The sequence below is a fragment of the Simochromis diagramma genome, unplaced genomic scaffold (genome assembly GCF_900408965.1).
Source record: "Simochromis diagramma unplaced genomic scaffold, fSimDia1.1 OVJJ01000630.1, whole genome shotgun sequence".
NCBI classification, from domain to species: domain Eukaryota; kingdom Metazoa; phylum Chordata; class Actinopteri; order Cichliformes; family Cichlidae; genus Simochromis; species Simochromis diagramma.
This window is the reverse complement of record NW_024386927.1, coordinates 665,208-684,896: the sequence shown is the minus strand read 5'-3', so window position 1 is coordinate 684,896 and position 19,689 is coordinate 665,208. Positions and strand designations below refer to the sequence as shown.

Here is a 19,689-nt window from a genome sequence, read left to right as displayed (position 1 = left end):
CACCTTTTGAACCATTTTTAAATAGAACAATTGATATTTTGTCTGTAACAGATCACTCTATGTAACCTGGTTTTATGCTTAAATCCCAGCAGACACGCAGCTTCTGAAACCTTCAGCCCTGTAGTACCACAGCATGGCGTGATTAAAGTCATTTAAGTCACACTACTTTCTCATTTTCATGCCTGGTTTGAAAAGGTTAGGTTTGACAGTGTCTACATGCTTAAAGGCATGGAAGCGTTTTAAGCATGTAGCATGTGGCTAATTACACGCTGTATGCGTAACAGTAAGCACACGTACTCCAAGTCCCATGATGCATCTGGGCAGAAAACAGGCACAGACACACCCCGCATATCCGTGTTGGTTCTGTTTGATGTGACATCGTGCTTCTTCGCCCTCAGGCTACACAAACTGCTGTGACACAATATTGAACGGCTTGTGTTGGAGACGCGGTGTTGTCCCACCAAATAAAGAGCACGGTACGTTTCCTTTCTCTGCGAACTCTACAGATACTCTTTATTAGTTTCCGTTATCAGTTTGATAACGTTAGCCTATGTGGAGAGCAAAGGTTGACTCAAACTGATGCGGTGTGTGCCAACAAGGCGAGGGAACGGGTTCACTGTCAAACCGCCTGAACGGGACTCTCGGTTTTTGGTGAGTTAATGAAAGTTAATTTCAGCTGAAAGCATCAGAGTGTTTCATGATATGCTTGCCTTTTGCAAACGGCTGTAACACGGCAGCGTGTTTAAGCTGGTGTTAAACTGCCAGTGATGCTTCGCAACAAGATACAAGTTTTGATTTTTGAGTAAGTTTTTGTCTAAATTCCTAGAACTGGTTACTTTTAGTGAATCATACAAAACTTCATCACCAGAAAATTACTTACCCGGATGTTTGACAATCAACAACTCAAGTTTTAATTGTCCCAGAAAAGCCTGCAGTCGTTTTAAAAAGCAAAAGGTGTCCTGATTACCTTTGACACGAAACCTACTTTCTAACCTTTGTCCAATCGGGACAACAGTTTTCAGAGTTTTGAGGTTTTGACCGTTCAAAGAGGAAGTGGTTGTTGCCTTGCGATTTGGTGCTGTCTGCAAATTCTGTCTCACGTGTAAGGAGGTTTTTGCGAAGGGTGATTTCAGTTTTGTGGCATATATTTAAAAAGTACACACATTGAGTTCTCAGGTTTTTCTCATTTACTCATTATAGAAATAAAATCGGGTCCCTGCCAGCTTCTGAAAGTAAAGTAATACAACCTCTGACGAGCAGCACATGTTGTATTATACAATGTCATTATTTAACACGGTCGTTGATTCGACAGCAGTTAGCTGTCCTTAGCAGCAACACATTGAAGTAATGAATGGCTGTCAGTCTGGCATCATTGTCAGTTTTTAAACAGCGTTGCTTTACTTTGAGGTTTGCTGCCAGTTGTTCATGTACAGCTCTTGCTCTGGTCCACTACAACATTTCAGTCGAGGTCTGGACTTTGACTGGGCCATTGCAGCTCATTGATTCTTCAGCCCTTCTTGTTGCAGGTGTGTTTGGCTCTTTATCATGTTGCATGGCCCATTTGCAGCCAGCCTCTAGATTTTAAACAGATAGCCTTACATTTGACTGTAGGAAACTAAGATAGGAAACGCATTACAATTAGGGCTGGGCTATACCGATAATCACGGTCACGATAATACCGGTGTAATGTTGGGCAATGATAGGAAAATGAAATATCGCAATAGAATATGGGTAAAACGCGCATGCGCAGTGCCTTTGTTTGCATACGCACATGGTGGCGACGCAGAATAAGAAGAGCGAAAGTGGATCGTTGAATGAAACAGATGAAGCAGAACTGGTTTGTAAAAATGCTGCAGCTTCACTGGTGTGGAACTGGTTTAGCTTTCGTCCGTCAGATACACAACAAAGCACTATTTTTGGTAGAGCATGCTAGCGGGCCGTCGTTATTACCGTGTTGTTTGGAAAATACGGCACACTTAAAATCAATCCTTTGATTTTTCTGAAAGTCGACAGAGCTCCTTATAATCCCGTGTGCCTTATGTATGAACTCTGGTTGTGTTTACTGACCTTGAAACGATTTTATGTGCACGGCACTCGAAAATCTGTCAAATGCTTTGGTACGACTTTGCTAAGCTACGAAGCCGCACCGCTTGATGGATTGTCGGAGCACTACGGCTGTCGTAGGCAGGAGCCTCTCGGAGTGATACGTACTGTGCTTCAACATAATGTTACCGTACTGTGTGTGTTTAACCTCTTTTTAAGTGTTGTGGATGTTATACATGGTTGTGCTGAGGATGTGTCGGCCAGTTTCCACTGGAAATGCCTTTTGGTTAAACTGTCAGCGAGGAATTTGCACTGTTAAAGTTTATATAACTTTAATGCACATAAAAAAACAGCTGCTTGTTTAAGTGAAAATACATTGATGGGTTTTTTTTATTTTATTTTTTATTTTGCACTAATAAAGTTGAGGAGTTGTAAAGTATTTTGTCTAGTGTCAATTATATCGTCAGTTATATCGTTATCGCAAATTTTCAAATGTGTATCGTGATAAATATTTTTGGTCATATCGCCCTGCTCTAATTACAATTTTGTATTTGTTTTGTTAAACCTATCCTGTCCCTCGGCTTTAATAGTAGCAGGAATGTTAATGTTCATATTTTAAAAGCTGGAAGTGAGAGCTGCCAGGCAAGAGGCCACAGAAGATTTGTGAATGCAGTGAAGAACCAATGTTGGGCAAGTTTCTTTGAAAAAGTAATTAGTTACTTTTTTTAAGTAGTAATGGAGTTACAATATTGTAAAAGTAACTAATTACCAGGAAAGGTAACTATTGCATTACTTTAGAAAATGTTTAAATTAGAGATGGCACGATACCACTTTTTTATGTCCGATACCGATATCATAAATTTGGATATCTGCCGATACCGATATGAATCCGATATAGTGTTTTTTTAATCAATAAAACTGTTTTTTTAATATCTTGCTGCATTTTGTATAAGTTCATACTCAAGTTTAAAAAAAAACTAAAGCTATTCTGTTAAACCTGTATTTAAAAAAATAAATAAATAAATAAATAAATTAAAAAAAAAAAAAAAAATACACTGCACCCAAAATATTTCATAGTTGAGCAACACTGATCAATCTAATAAATTTAAACCTGCTCCATCCTCCCTATTCTGGTATTTTAAGGAGTACTTAGCAGGAATATTAAGCAACCTAACTAATAGGGCTCTAAAACTCCCAGCAAAAAAAAAAAAAAGGGGGGAACCACCCCCAACCCCCCACCCTCCACCTCATGATGCTTAATTGACGTAATCAACTTTAATTTGATGCAGTGTGAAAAAAAAACTGCACAGAAATAAATTATTTTTCAAGAATAATTAAATAGATTCAACATCTTTCTTTAACAGAACTGCACAGATGGTACCTTCCCAAAGGAAAAAGTACTATAGCTTACTGGGGTATACTAGACTTAACAGTTACTATATACAGTAATGGACTTCTATACATTTTACATCAGATTAAAACTTTGGGTGTAAGATTCAGATAATTATTTATTAAAAGCTAGACATTTTAAATGAGAGTAAGAAAGAAAAGTATGTCTTTGTGCCCCCTTTTCCCTGTTCATGCCCTACCGGCCCCCCTGGCTAAACTTTGCTAGATCCGCCCCTGCACAGTTACCAGCGTCAGCTATGTAGAAAAAGATCCTGGTGTAGAAAGTAATATTAAATAAATTCTAACAACAGATTATCAAGCTTAAACGTGCTGCTGTTGTTCAGCCGCTGGTTTCCTCTTTCTGGCGCAAAGTGAGACAAAAACAAAGAAGAGAGACGATCAGCTGATCATTGATCAGTTTCATGATTGAAGTGGCAGCAGGAGAGAGAGAGGCAGTCGCTCCATAGGTTGTTAAGCTTAATGTGGGAATGCTTTACAAACATTCAGAGATGAACTTACACACTTGCTTTACTTCTCTCTGGGAAAACTTCCTCGGAGATGAAATGCTGGATTGGTAGCGAGGCTACAAATACACACAGCCGCTCTATCACGTGAGCACACTGCTGCGACGTGCTACGGTTATGAGCCGAGTGTCGCAAGTTTTGTGAGGTGCTTTTTTTGATATTTAATGGATCGGATTACATTTTTTATTTCTCTCCGATATCCGATCCAGTGATTTACGTCAGTATCGGACCGATACCGATATGTAATATCGGATTGGTCCATCTCTAGTTTAAATATGTAAAAGAGCTTGGATCCCCTCTTAATGAACTCTACTAAAATATAAATTACTAAACATACTTGAACATACTAAAATATCTTCAGCTGTTTGTTATAAAAATGACTATATTATTAAAGTAAATGGGTACTAGCCTTTTATCTCTTCTAAGAGAAAAATCATTTCTGCACTTCCACTTCAGCTGTTTGCTGCCTTTAAATTATCTGGACTCTCCATGACTTTGTCTCATCGCTCTACATATCTGTTTGTATGTCAACACCCGCCCATGCCTGCCTCTGGTTGATTTACCATGACTACTTTACTCTTCCTCAGCCAATCAGCAGCACTTGTGCAATTGTTTCACCCTCCCTAGCTCACGGTAAGATGAAGATGGCTTCAAGCATCTGTGTGTTGAAAAATAGTAACGCACCCACCGCATTTTCTTGTTAGTAACGGTTACGGCGTTGTAATGATAGAAAAAGTAATTGGTTAGATTACCAGTCGCTGAAAAAAGTTATTTTAATGGCCTTATTCTCATCACTGTGAAGAACATGGCTGCTGGTTTGTGGTACCCCAGATACTCCACCTTCCTCCGTCACTTGGTTTGGCCGTGAGTCTGGCCTGCCTCAGAGACTCCGGGATCGTGGCCACCTGCTCCACATTTTTGGCACAGATGTCGTTGTGGATGATGTTATCTGGGGAGGTGCAGGAAAGTGTCTGGGACTCCGAACAAGCCAAATGCATTAGTCTGTGTGTGGACAGGAAAGGCCAGTTAACCAAAGAGTAAAAAGTACAATGGTGAAATATAGCGCTGCATGATCAAGCAGTGTCTGTAAAAGAGCTCACGGGAGTGTTCATATAAGTAATCTCATCATAATCAACGTGAGGTAAGAACGTGGTAGCAAAGTTGTTTTTGATTCATTTCTATAGAAGAACACTACTTTTAATCTGAGCTTTTTTTCAAATTAATTTTTAATATGTGACTTGAGACACATTCATCTATTAAGATAGCTAGGTGTTTATAACCACACAAATTCAATTAGGCAGGTATTTCTTTTAGTTTGTAGACAACATGCGCTTCATTTTGTCAGCATTCAGTACGAGTTTGAGACGGAACAAATGTGACTGAATAATGTCAAATGCAATCTGTAGATGATCAAAATCCAGGGCATTTGAGTTTGTGTGATAGTAAACAAAAGTGTCATCAGTGTAGAGATGCAGCAGATGCATTCTGCTCCAAATTATTAATGTAAACTGCAAATAGTGTCGGTCCTAATACAGAGCCTTGAGGTGCACCTTTTGTGACACTTGGATAACAAGAACAATCGTGGACCGCATCGTGAACACTCTGCTTATGATCAGAAAGATAATTTGAAAACCAGTCAGTAGCTTGGTCTGGAAAGCCAATATCTAAAAGTCTGTGACATAACAGCTTATGATGTACTGTGTCAAATGCTTTTGACAAATCTATAAAAAGTGCCACACAGTAAAAGCTTCCACAAAGTCATTTAAAACTTTAATCGAAGCTGTGACAGTGCTATGTTGCTTTCTGAAACCAGACTGATCGGGGGAGAGAATATTATCCAAATATTTCTGTCATTCACCAGTTTCTCAGGTGCTTCAGCAAGGATGCAAAGTTTAGAAATGGGTCGATAGTTATTAATAAGTGGGATCACAATCTTTAAGTGAAAGTAGTACAAAAGCTCATCGCTATATCAGGGACAGTATTAGTTTGACTGGAAAGATTAAAAATATGTGATACTGGTCGGGCTCTAAGGCCTGCACCAAGGTGTTGTAGCTGTTGTTGGCTATACAGCCAAGAAACTGAGCACCGCACAGATTTAAAGTTAAAATTTCAAATTGTTTCGAAAAAGATTTAGAAAGCCTCATTCGCAATGAAAAACTACATTTAACATACATTGCTATTACACCACCTTGTCTTGGACGATGAACACCATATCTATCTTGGCAGGTAGGCATTAACATGTAAAATATGTAACCCAGGCATGTTTTTAAAACTACTCAGGTGGGCCAGGATTAGGCTGAATGCCAGACATGAAAAGAAGCATGGCAACTAAACATTTCTGTGTATAACAGTTCATAGGGCTGCACTGCAACAGGTGTTGGTAATGCAGCCGTTTCAAAAGAGCAGACATCAAGGGCCCAAAGGCAGCACAGCCAGAGATGAGTCCACCGTCAGAGGCCATAAGAAGATCATTTGTAACCTTCACTAAAGCTGTTTCTGTGCTGTGCTGAGCTCTGAAACCTGACTGAAACTCTTCAAATAAACCATTCCTCTGCAGATGATCTGTTAGCTGTTTGACAACTACTCTTTCAAGGATGTTTGATATAAAGGAAGGTTGGAGATTGGCCTATAATTAGCTAAGACTGCTGGGTCTAGAGATGCTTTTTGAGTAAAGGTTTAACTACAGCCAGCTTGAAGGCCTGTGCTACATAGCTGATTATTAGAGATAGTTTGATCATATTTAAGATCGAAGCATTAATTAATGGCAGGACTTCTTTGAGCAGTTTTGTAGGAATGGGGTCTAAAAGACACGTTGATGGTTTGGAGGAAGTAATTATTGAAGTTAACTCAGAAAGATCAATTAGAGAAAAAGAGTCTAACTTAACATCAATGGTACTAAGAGTAGCTGTAGATATTACATCTGTGGGATGATTATTGGTCATTTTTTCTCTAATGATAAAAATTTTATTTGTGAAGAAGTTCATGAAGTCATTACTAGTTAACGTTAAAGGGATGGTTGGCTCAAAAGAGCTCTGACTGTTTGTCAGCCTGGCTACAGTGCTGAAGAGAAACCTGGGGTTGTTCTTATTTTCTTCAATCAGTGATGAATAGTAGGATGTTCTGTCTTTGCGGAGGGCTTTCTTATAAAGCAGCAAACTATTTCTCCAGGCTAAATGATGATCCTCTAAATCTGTGACACACCATTTCCTCTCCAGATTACGAGTCATCTGCTTTAGGCTACGTGTTTGAGAATTATACCACGGAGTCAGGTACTTCTGATTAGAGACCTTAGTTTTCACAGGAGCTACAGTATCCAGAGTCGTACGTAGTGAGGAGGTGAAATTATTAACAAGATAATCGACCTCTGTTGGAGTAGCGTTCAGGTAGCTGCTCTGCTGTGTGTTGGTACAGGGCATTGAAGATGATAACAGTGGGTGGATTATATTCTTAAACTTAGTTACAGCGCTTTCAGAAAGACATCTACTGTGATAAAGTCTACTCTCCACCGCTGTGTAATCAATTATTGTAAAAGTAAATGTTATCAGGAAATGATCAGACAGGAGAGGGTTTTCAGGAAACAGTGTTAAATGTTCATTTTCTATGCCATATGTTAAAACAAGATCTAGAGTGTGATTAAAGTGGTGGGTGGGTTCTTTTACAGTTTGAGAGAAGCCAATTGAGTCTAATAACAGATTACATTTCTTGTTAAGACAGTTATTTTCAGCATCTACATGGGTGTTGAAATCACCCACAATAACTGAGCATTAAACCAGATTAAAAAGAAAGGGCTGTGCTGATAATATGGTATGGTATTACTTTTTATGTGATTGTCGTATCACAGTGTCATTGTTATAGCAATGCTATGCGTTCACATCTTCAGCACACACAATGGAACAAGCACAGACACACAGGCATGTCTGAGAGGGAGAGCTGTTCAATCTTCAATAGTGTGTAAAATAAACTTGTTTCACCACTTAAGACAAAAAAACTTTTCTCCTGCTATATATGCACTATGATGCAGCTGCTGGCACCTCATGTCAGATTTGCACTCCAAATGAGGTAGTGTATGATAAATGAGGGGCGCTTGCTGATTGTACTCATTATTTATTTACACTTATAAATGGTCCTGCCTGCAAGTTGCCAGTATCAATGCTGATACACGGTGCATTCAGAAAGCATTAACAGCACATCCCTTGTTCCACGTTTTGTCATGTTACAGCCTTTTTCCTAAATTATTATTGAAATGATTATTCCTGAATTCATTTTTTACAAAATTCTATAACGCCCCAAAACAACTTGCTTTGAAGTTCTTTTAAATTCATTAAAGACAAAACTAAAAAGAGTCATAGGAATAACGCAAAGGTTTCTGTAATCTGACTGAAGCTACTTGTATAAAAAAATTGGAGGAAAATCATTTCATCAAGATTTCCAATCATATTCATAATACCAGGAAACGTTTGTTTTGTTTTTGATTGATGTCTCTCTTCTTTCTTTCCAGATTCATTATGAATTTCTTCTTGGAAACCATCAAAGTACTCCTTTTGTCCATCTGGTACAATGTGGAGTCTTTCATCTACTTCTTTGTGCCAAAGAAAAAGAAGAACATTGCTGGTGAGGTGGTGCTCATTACAGGAGCCGGTAGTGGAATCGGCCGTCTCATGGCTCAGGAATTTGCAGCTTATAGCACCGTGCTGGTGCTGTGGGATATCAACCAGGAAGGGATGAAGGAAACTGCTAGACTGGCTAAAAGTAATGGAGCCAGTCGAGTCCACTACTATATCTGTGACTGCAGTGACAAGAATGAAGTTTACAGAGTGGCTGACCAGGTAAAGTTTCTGGGTGAACATTAGACCGACGTGCCTGTAGTGCAACTGGCATCTACTTCGTTTTTGACTTGAGTTAACATCGATGTGTACGTGCAACAGGTTAACCACCTGAGCTTATTACAACGTCCAAACTTGAAAATAAAAATACATTATATTAGTCTAAGTAGTTTTAGACCTTTTAACTTTTGTATTCAAATGATTTTAAGTCTTCAGAGAAATCTGTGGTTTCCCTCATTGTCTAATTCAGGTTCATTGGGGGGGCTGGAGCCTATTGTAGTGGGTAAAAGATGGGGCGCACCTTAAACAGGTTTCTACTTGTTGCAGGGCTAACAGAGAGAAATGACCATTAAGAGTCATAGTCACAATTTAGAATCAGCAGCTAATCTAACCATATATTTGTGATGGGTGAAGCTGGAGTACCTGGACTGCCACACAGAAAAGTCCCAGGAAGCCAGTGCATTTAACTGTAGGACGTAATTGCTGTGCAGCAACAGTGCTAACCACTGGATCAACGTGTTACTTACTTTGTTATCACACTGTCTGATCCATTCACTTTAATTCAGTTTTTTGGCTTGTGACGATGATGCTATGGTTGCACAATCATAAGAAACCATATGAAAAATTTTATGACATACAAGTTGTTCATAATTTCTGCAGGAGTTAGCAGAGCTGCTTAAACGTTTGCTCATTAAGACCCCGTTGAATGCTAATGATGTGTTAATTCTCTCCTACTTAACAGCACATGGAGTTTTTGCACTTATGAGTAACTCGCTCTCTCACACTCAGCCACACACACATAGTGATACACTAAAATTAAAATTAGCTGCAGACAGCTTGAGTAATGCCGTCCTTTGCATTGTTGACTTTTCATTTATTAGAAATGCTGGTGCAAAGTGGCAATGACAGCAGTCGTGTTAATCGGTGGCTCCTACAGCAGCTTTTTCCTCATCGTTAAAGTGAAGCTCCGCATGTTTTAGGTATAATTCTTTAGAGCAAAAAACCCCAAAACAATAATAAAAATAATCTAAAGACTAAAATGCACCTTTCTCTGACTCAGCAATTAATTAATTCATGTTTTATATTAAGACTTTTGCTTTTTGTACACATCTGTACACATTAGCAGTACGGTTAAATAATTGATTTGTCCTTTCATGTGTAGAAACATGAGTCGGCAATAACCATCGAGTACAAGCATCACTTCCTGCCTTCTGTCTTGTTTGTTTGGGTCTAGATCAGCGTTTCACAGGAAGATTTAACACTGAAAAATGTAAACGGAATGAATATACAGTGTAGGAAGCTGTAAATGAACGGACACACACTACTCCCCGGTAGTGTTGCTTATCGGCGTTACTACTCGTGGTGTCATTGTCCACGTCACAGGCGTGGGATCGCTTTACCTTGGCCACGCCCGCTCCGGCTGAGGAGCCACCACGGGCCGTTTTAAGTGTAACTGTAACCATCCAAACATCATGTTTCTCTCTTTGCATACTCTCTCTTGATTCCATTTGTTGTCAGAGGTTTTCTCTAAGATGGAAGCTGACAGGATCTTTGTTTTATCACTTTATTGGGAGGCTTTTATTTTGTGTACCATAATGAAATGTTTTCTAGTCAGTGTAACATAACGTAGTGTGTGTTTGATCACCAACTGAATTGTGAATTGGTGCTATTTAAAATTTAACTAAAAAGTGAATCTAAATGTTATGTAGACTGAGCCTGCAGCGGTGTGAAAAACTGTTGGCCCCGTCCTGATTTCAGGTTTTTTGTATGTTTGTCACACTTGCATGTTTGAGCTCATCAAAGAAATTCAAATATTAGATGATCAAATATTAGTTACATGACACAAAAACAGGAAGGCTTTTAAGAGGGAAGAAAAATCCACACCTACATGGCCCCATGTGAAAAACTGATATACCCTGATCTGATTTAAACTGATATACTGGTATACAAACCCCCCGTTATAACAAATTCATTGTGGTGTATCACAGCATTGTAACGCTGAGTTCAATGCCAATTTAGCCACATCCAGGCCTGATTACTGCCACACCTCTTCTCAATCAAGAAGTCACTTTGAATAGAACCAAAAAGATCCTCAAAAACAAGACGACATGGCACGATTCAAGGACATTGAGGAAGAAATGAGAAGCTAATTGAGATCTGGAAAAGGTAATGAAGCCATTTCTAAAGCTGTGGGACTCCAGTGGACCACAGTGAGAGCCATCATCCACAGATGGCAAAAGCATGAAACTGTAGTGGACCTTCGCTGTTCTCTTAGGGTAATTTTGGTCGGTTGGCTTTTCCTGAGAGGAGTCATCCGAGATCACCAAAGACCTCAGAACAACAACTGCAGGCCTCACTAGCCTCAGTTAAGGCAACTGTTCATGACTCCACAATAAGAAAGAAACTTGGCAAAAATGGCCTGCAGAGCAGTTCGAAGACAAAACCCACTGCTGAGCGAAAGGAACATAAATGCTCGTCTCAGTTTTGCCAGGAAACATCTGGATGATCTCAAAGACCTTTTAAGAAAATACTCTGTGGACTGACGAGACAACACTTTTTCACACCGCTGTATGTTTGAGTTATGTCTTTCTCTGAGACTCTGCATCTCTGAGGCAGCTGAGAGAACAACAACAGCTCTTCGTCTAAATCACAGATCAATTTCAAGACAACACAGATCGTTTGGGAAATCATAGAATCTCTTTTCCTCATGCATATCCTACAGCTGTTGTACATTTTACTTTGGAGTATCTTTTTTACAAAATGATATTTATTCATACGTGATGGTTTTTCTTCATTCCTTCATGTAGGTGAAGCGAGAGGTGGGTGATGTCAGCATTTTAGTGAACAACGCCGGCATTGTGACAGGAAAGAAGTTCATGGATGCTCCTGATTCACTGATTGAGAAGACCATGGATGTCAACATCATGGCTCACTTTTGGGTCAGTCAGTAAAGGACATGGACAAGTCTCCACATGATTTTACTAGCAGATTAGACAACACTGTGATATTTAATTTGGCATTAACGTCTCCAGTTGATTCTTTAGTAGAATTTAAGAATGAATACGACCTTTTCTGTTACAGCAGGTGATTTGGTCTTTCCCCCCCCCCTTTTCTTTCTCCCCTCAGACCTACAAGGCCTTCCTTCCTGCTATGATTGCCAACAATCATGGGCACCTTGTCAGCATTGCCAGCTCTGCTGGACTCATAGGAGTCAATGGATTGGCAGGTGTGTTTTCTTCCCTAAACATGTGATGCATCTCAGTAATTCTAAAGTTGAATGTGTTGGATGAATCCCCTGTTTGACACGTGGAGCTTGAGAACATGACGTAATCCTTTGCATATGACCAGCAGTCATCACCAAAAACTGTAGTGCAAGTGTCACACTACCACTGGTTTAACCAAACCTGTGACATTGTTTGCATGTCATTCTTTAATCTATTTATTGTTTTTATTAAGGACTGAATTATTTATTAAGCCATCAGTGTAAAAGTGCATACTCTCATACGTGATCATTTTAACTAAACAAATATACTTTCTGGTATTGGTGAAGTAACCTTATTTAAGGAACATCTCTTTGTAATGCTTTGTCTTATACCTTCATTCTGCAGACTACTGTGCCAGTAAATTTGCTGCAGTAGGGTTTGCAGAGTCTGTGGGTCTTGAGCTGCTAGCAACTGGGAAAGATGGTGTCAAAACTACGATTGTATGCCCGTACTTCATCAACACCGGAATGTTCGATGGATGTCAAACTAAGTAGGTCATGCTACATGGTTTCCATTTTTATGGTTTCAAATGTCACAGGTGTCATTAAGAATCTGTACAGTGGTTTTCAAAAGTATTGGGCCCCCTTGAACTTTCCCACATTTTGTCACATTACAGCCACAAACATGAATCAATGTTATTGGAATTCCAGGTGAAAGACCAACACAAAGTGGTGCACACGTGAGAAGTGGAACGAAAATCAGACATGATTCCAAACATTTTTTACAAATAAATAACTGCAAAGTGGGGTGTGTGTAATTATTCAGCCCCCTGAGTCAATACTTTGTAGAACCACCTTTTGCTGCAGTTCCAGCTGCCAGTCTTTTAGGGTCTGTCTCTACCAGCGTTGCACATCTACAGACTGAAATCTTTGCCCATTCTTCTTTGCAAAACAGCTCCAGCTCAGTCAGATTAGATGGACAGCGTTTGTGAACAGCAGTTTTCAGATCTTGCCACAGATTCTGGATTGGATTTAGATCTGGACTTTGACTGGGCCGCTCTAACACATGGATATGTTTTGTTTTAAACCGTTCCATTGTTGCCCTGGCTTTATGTTTAGGGTCGTTGTCCTGCTGGAAGCTGAACCTCCGCCCCAGTCTCAAGTCTTTTGCAGACTCCAAGAGGTTTTCTTCCAAGACTGCCCTGTATTTGGCTCCATCCATCTTCCCATCAACTCTGACCAGCTTCCCTGTCCCTGCTGAAGAGAAGCACCCCCAGAGCATGATGCTGCCACCACCATATTTGACAGTGGGGATGGTGTGTTCAGAGTGATGTGCAGTGTTAGTTTTCTGCCACACACAGCGTTTTGCATTTTGGTCTCATCTGACCAGAGCAGCTTCTTCCACATGTTTGCTGTGTCCCCACATGGCTTGTGGCAAACTGCAAACGGGACTTCTTATGGTTTTCTGTTAACAATGGCTTTCTTCTTGCCACTCTTCCATAAAGGCCAACTTTGTGCAGTGCACGACTAATAGTTGTCCTATGGACAGATTCCCCCACCTGAGCTGTAGATCTCTGCAGCTCGTCCAGAGTCACCATGGGCCTCTTGGCTGCATTTCTGATCAGCGCTCTCCTTGTTGAGCCTGTGAGTTTAGGTGGACGGGGGGGAGACGTAGATTGACCCGTAAATCGAGAGCTTCACTTTTATATTTGGTGCTTTTTTTTACCACAACTGACTGATCGAACTAGTCAGGTGCTGCATCACTGCAGCCACAGAACGAATCAGTCTGTCGATCTCCCACTCCTCTCACTCATGAACAAGACCCTGAGATATTTAAACTCCTCAGTAACTGGTCCCTGACCCGGAGTGGACCCTGCACCCTTATGTAGCTGAGGATGATGGCCTCAGACTTCTCATTCCCTCTGCTTCATACTTGGCTGTTAACCACTCCGATGTGGGATGGAGTTCACCACCTGATACCAACAGAAGCACATCATCTACAAAAAAACAGAGATAAAAGTCGAAATTTTGAGATTTAAGTCAAATGTATTTTGAGAAAAAAGTCAAAATGTGGAGATTATGGTTGTTTCCAGGCAAACTGCGGCAGTTGCTGTACCCTATAAGTTTATAACGTAGTACTTCAGAATCTCATTTAGTAACAAGGAATGAAGTTATTTCTCGTTTGGGTCAAGTACAAGGACATTGAAAAGATGGTGCAGAAAGTTGCTTATGGCCACACAAACTTGGAAGAATGGATTTATACAGCATGAAATGGTTGTTCATGGACAGATTCAAGGCTACCAACAGTTGCGTCACAAGTATGCTGATCAGTTAGTTTCACTAACTCGTCTATACAAGGCATTTTGTAGCAGTTTGTCTCGAAATAACCGTAATCTGAATATTTTTACTTTTTTTTTTCTCAAATAGAATTACAATATTTTTTTCTTAGTGTCACACCAATATTCGTCCATGCTACAACGGAGATAGATGCCACTGTTGTCAAGGTGCATACTCCTCTTAAAGCATGGAGGTCTCCACCTGAAATCCAGCACACTGTGACTCTATGAGCAACAGGAGGGGGAGGATTAGGATTACTGAGTGTCAGAGCCATCATCAGAGATGTGCCAGCCCACCAACCATCACCACCTCACCAGATGAGTGGCTCCAAGAATGCCTTAAGCAGCTGAAGATGCATAAAGATGTCGGACCAAGCCCTTGCATGATACCATTGGGCGAGGACGTGCTGACATCAAGAAGTGCTACCAGTGGCTAGAAAAGGCCAATGTAGACAGAGGCTCTGATTATTGTTAACAGGCCTAAGCAGCAGGTCCACAGAGACAGGAGTCTACCGCAGCTGACATGACCTAAGTTGCAGATTCTGCAAAGGCGTCCCAAGACGCCATCTAGCACATAGTCGCAAACCACCTTGCAGACACATATGAGGACTAGAAGTCCTGTCACACTTCCAGTTTCACACAAAAACAGCAGCTGCTGACCAACTAACCAAACATATTGGTTATTAACCAGGAACAGAAGACCACAGGTTATGTGATGGAAGTGGACTGGCAGCACTGAAACTGCTAAGCCACATGTTAACAGACACGACTGAACATGAGGTTCGTTTCTTGTGGACACACGCTTACAGCCACTTTATTACAGTGGGGCAAAAAAGTATTTAGTCAGCCACCGATTGTGCAAGTTCCCCCACTTAAAATGATGACAGAGGTCAGTAATTTGCACCAGAGGTACACTTCAACTGTGAGAGACAGAATGTGAAAAAAAAATCCATGAATTCACATGGTAGGATTTGTAAAGAATTTATTCGTAAATCAGGGTGGAAAATAAGTATTTGGTCACCTCAAACAAGGAAAATCTCTGGCTCTCACAGACCTGTAACGTCTTCTGTAAGAAGCTTTTCTGTCCCCCACTCGTTACCTGTATGAATGGCACCTGTTTGAACTCATCATCTGTATAAAAGACACCTGTCCACAGCCTCAAACAGTCAGACTCCAAACTCCGCCATGGCCAAGACCAAAGAGCTTTCAAAGGACACCAGGAAAAGTATTGTAGACCTGCACCAGACTGGGAAGAGGGAATCTACAATAGGCAAGCAGCTTGGTGTGAAAAAATCAACTGTGGGAGCAATCATCAGAAAATGGAAGACATACAAGACCACTGATAATCTCCCTCGATCTGGGGCTCCACGCAAGATCTCATCCCGTGGGGTCAAAATGATCATGAGAACGGTGAGCAAAGATCCCAGAACCACACGGGGGGACCTGGTGAATGACCTGCAGAGAGCTGGGACCAAAGTAACAAAGGTCACCATCAGTAACACACTACAACGGCAGGGAATCAAATCCCGCAGTGCCAGACGTGTTCCGCTGCTGAAGCCAGTGCATGTCCAGGCCCGTCTGAAGTTTGCCAGAGAGCACATGGATGATACAGCAGAGGATTGGGAGAATGTCATGTGGTCAGATGAAACCAAAGTAGAACTTTTTGGTATAAACTCAACTCGTCGTGTTTGGAGGAAGAAGAATACTGAGTTGCATCCCAAGAACACCATACCTACTGTGAAGCATGGGGGTGGAAACATCATGCTATGGGGCTGTTTTTCTGCCAAGGGGACAGGACGACTGATCCGTGTTAAGGAAGAATGAATGGGGCCATGTATCGTGAGATTTTGAGCCAAAACCTCCTTCCATCAGTGAGAACTTTGAAGATGAAACGAGGCTGGGTCTTCCAACATGACAATGATCCAAAACACACCGCCCGGGCAACAAAGGAGTGGCTCCGTAAGAAGCATTTGAAAGTCCTGGAGTGGCCTAGCCAGTCTCCAGACCTCAACCCCATAGAAAATCTGTGGCGGGAGTTGAAAGTCCGTGTTGCTCGGCGACAGCCCCAAAACATCACTGCTCTCGAGAAGATCTGCATGGAGGAATGGGCCAAAATACCAGCTACTGTGTGTGCAAACCTGGTAAAGACCTATAGTAAACGTTTGACCTCTGTTATTGCCAACAAAGGTTATGTTACAAAGTATTGAGTTGTATTTTTGTTATTGACCAAATACTGATTTTCCACCCTGATTTACGAATAAATTCTTTACAAATCCTACCATGTGGATTCATGGATTTTTTTTTTCACATTCTGTCTCTCACAGTTGAAGTGTACCTCTGGTGCAAATTACTGACCTCTGTCATCATTTTAGGTGGGGGAACTTGCACAATCGGTGGCTGACTAAATACTTTTTTGCCCCACTGTAGGTACACTGTTCAATTGCCTCTCAACACAAACATGTGATCAGCCTACCATACAATGCATTTGGGCAAGTAGACATGGTCAGTACGACTGCCTGAAGTTTAAACTGAGGATCTGAATGGCATCAAACTGAGACTTCAGTGACTTTGAATGTAGCATGGTGTCAAACCATGCTTCTTAGTGTTTCACAAACTGCTGATCTGCTGGGGTTCATCCCACCCAGGCATCTGTAGGATGGCAGAGACTGGTCCAGAAATGAATAACCAGTGAGTGGCAGCTGTCTGGGTGACGAGTTGATAGGCGACATTAACAAGGTTACTGTGACTTACAGTAAAATTTCCTCCCTTACTGTAATGTTTGGATGGCAATGTCAGTTTATGCTTGTGGAGATGTTACGGTGTGCGTGTCCTGTTTAAATAGTGTTCAGTTGGTACTGAGTATTGTTGCCACAGTGTCCATCCCTGTATCACCACAGTGCATCGAGCCAAATAAGGCATCATGTCACAAAGCTCAATCAGCTCAGTATTGTTTCTTCAACATGGCAATGAGTTCACTGCAGTGGCCTTCAGCTGCCACATCTCAATGAAGCAGCTTTGGGATGTGGTAGGTTCACATTATGCACGTGCAGCCGACAGATCGGCAGCAGCTGAGGCCATGATGTCAACGTGCACCAAAATCTGAGGACTGTTTTCATCACCTTGTTTAATCTATGGCACAAACATTAAGGCATTTCTGACAGCAAAACGGGGGAAAACCTGGTGCTAGTATGGTGTAACTATTCATAGAGTTGCCATTTGTAGCATTATTGAAGAGTAAAATCTTTTTAGGGGACTGTTTGTGCAGATTCCAATAGTCTGTTTAAAATTAGAATTACATGTTGTATATTTGGTGTGATGAATGTTATAATACACATCATGTAAGCAGATGTAGTGCATTAATTACATGAATTATATAAAGTGTAATAATTTTCCAAATCATTTAAAAATCTACCCTCTGTAACCTTCAACCAAATATCTGATTACCCACCCAGATTGTCGCAGGAGAACTTGAAATGGAGAACTTGACAAATGCTAAGTTCAGTGCTTTTTTTTTTTTTGTCTCTTTCTTTGTGTTCATCAGGTGGCCAAAACTGCTACCAATCCTGAATCCTGATTATGTGGCAAAGAAGATCATCCATGCTGTGCTCACAGACCAGGTCTACTTGCTTTTGCCTCGGAGCATGTACCTCATAGCTGGTCTGAAGAAGTTAGTCACTACCTTTCTTTGTTTCTTTCACTTGCACACAGTTCCACACTCACTAATGTAGAGATATCTGAAGATTTATCCACTTCACTGGTCCCATATTTTGTCATGCCGTATCACAAAATGGATCATTTGTATATCCCCACTGGAAAATTGAGGGTGCAGAAATTGGTAAAGTGAAATAGAACAAGTGCTGGGGTTTAATAGACCGCCTGACCTACCTCAAGACACAGAAGGCCTTGATTGGTCCTTCCATTCAACTATTGCTGAAGACCTTCCATAGATCAATGCACCTATCTGGGGAAGGGTAGAGAATTTCCACAGCAGTGAAGATCACAGTGAGCACAGTGGCCTCCATGCGTAAATGGAAGAAGCTTAGAACCACCAGCTCACTCTTTGGAGCTAGCTCCCCAGATGATCTGAGGGATCAGGTAGAAGGGCCTTAGTTAGCAATTATAAACAGATGGTTGCACTCAAAAAAAACTCGAGCATTGCTCTTTGGAGAGAGAACGGTCCAGAAGGACTGGCTGTTTTGCAGCACCGATCATTTATACGGCAGAGAGGCCAGACAGAAGTCACTTCTTAGTAAAAGGCACGTGGCAGCCTGCCTGAAGTTTGCCAAAAGGAACCTGAGGGGACTCTCAGATCACGAGAAATTAAATTCTCCAGTCTGATGAAACAAATATTAAACTCTTTTGCCTGAACGCCAAGCGTCATGTCTGGAGGAAACGAGGAACTGCTTATCACCTGACCAATACGGTCCCTGCAGTGAAGCCGGGTGGTGGCAGCATCATGCTGTGGGGATGTTCTTCAGCAGCAGGAACAGGGAGACTGGTCAGGGTGGAGGGAGATGAATTCAGCAATGTACAGAGACGTCCTTGAGGACCTTTTCCAGAGCACTCTGTACCGACCTCAGACTGGGACGAAGGTTCATCTTCCCCCTAAGCACACAGCCAGGATAGCAGTGGCTTCTTATCATGTCCCGAGTGGCCCTGCCAGGAGCCAGACTTGAACCGGCAGGGTTTTTGTGTTTAAGGTGAAAAGTGAATTGAATCCATTTTGAAAAAAGGCTTTAAGATAAAAATGTGAAACAAGTGAAGTGCTGTGAATGCTTTCTGGATGCACTGTGCATAACAAATATAGTTTGGCTGCACTCCACTTTCTGGTGAAACAACTCATGCAGCAATGCACAGAAATTATGAATGACTAACTTTTTAATAATATCGTGGGCTATTTCTGGGGTCATGGGGGCACCAGTCACCATTCTGTGTATTTCTGGTTGTACTCTGGTGATTCAGGTGGCCTTGATGGGAGTGGGAGTGGCCTAACGACACTGCCTGTTGCTCTCTGGCCTTTGCTCGACTTGGTTAACTTCTAGTTTTTGTTGTGATGCATTTTACCATCTTTGAAGGTCGATTTTTGCTGGAGGTGGGGTGTTGAGGAGGATCATGTACACATGTTCACACGATGGGGTGGGGAAAGGCTATCACAAGAATACAAGGTGATGGATGTCTCTACCTGTAGCTGGTGACGTTTCACCTACAGGAATGGGACAACCTGTCAATATTTACCTGAAGTCCAACCTCGAAAAGAAGGCCTGGCCAAAAAAAACGGGACTTTAGACCCTAAATCATATTTGGTTAGAATAATGCAAACCGTATCAATAAATCCTGTATCCATTTTTACATATAAGTATATATTTTGCCAG

The 19,689-nt window shown here is 41.2% G+C and overlaps 1 protein-coding gene across 4 annotated transcripts in view; it reads left to right on the top strand.

Annotated features, from left to right (window-relative positions):
* The first annotated feature begins 316 nt into the window (after positions 1-316).
* Positions 317-19,689, top strand: part of LOC120736690 (epidermal retinol dehydrogenase 2-like) — a 32,009-nt gene continuing 12,636 nt past the window's right edge. The window contains exons 1-6 of one of the 4 annotated variants that reach the window (XM_040036965.1): positions 319-476; positions 8,455-8,782; positions 11,587-11,718; positions 11,906-12,005; positions 12,388-12,532; positions 17,859-17,984. In XM_040036965.1, the coding sequence (XP_039892899.1) occupies positions 8,462-8,782; positions 11,587-11,718; positions 11,906-12,005; positions 12,388-12,532; positions 17,859-17,984 (824 nt within the window). In that variant the 5' untranslated portion in view covers positions 319-476; positions 8,455-8,461. The other 3 variants (XM_040036963.1, XM_040036964.1, XM_040036966.1) reach the window with 3 other exon arrangements.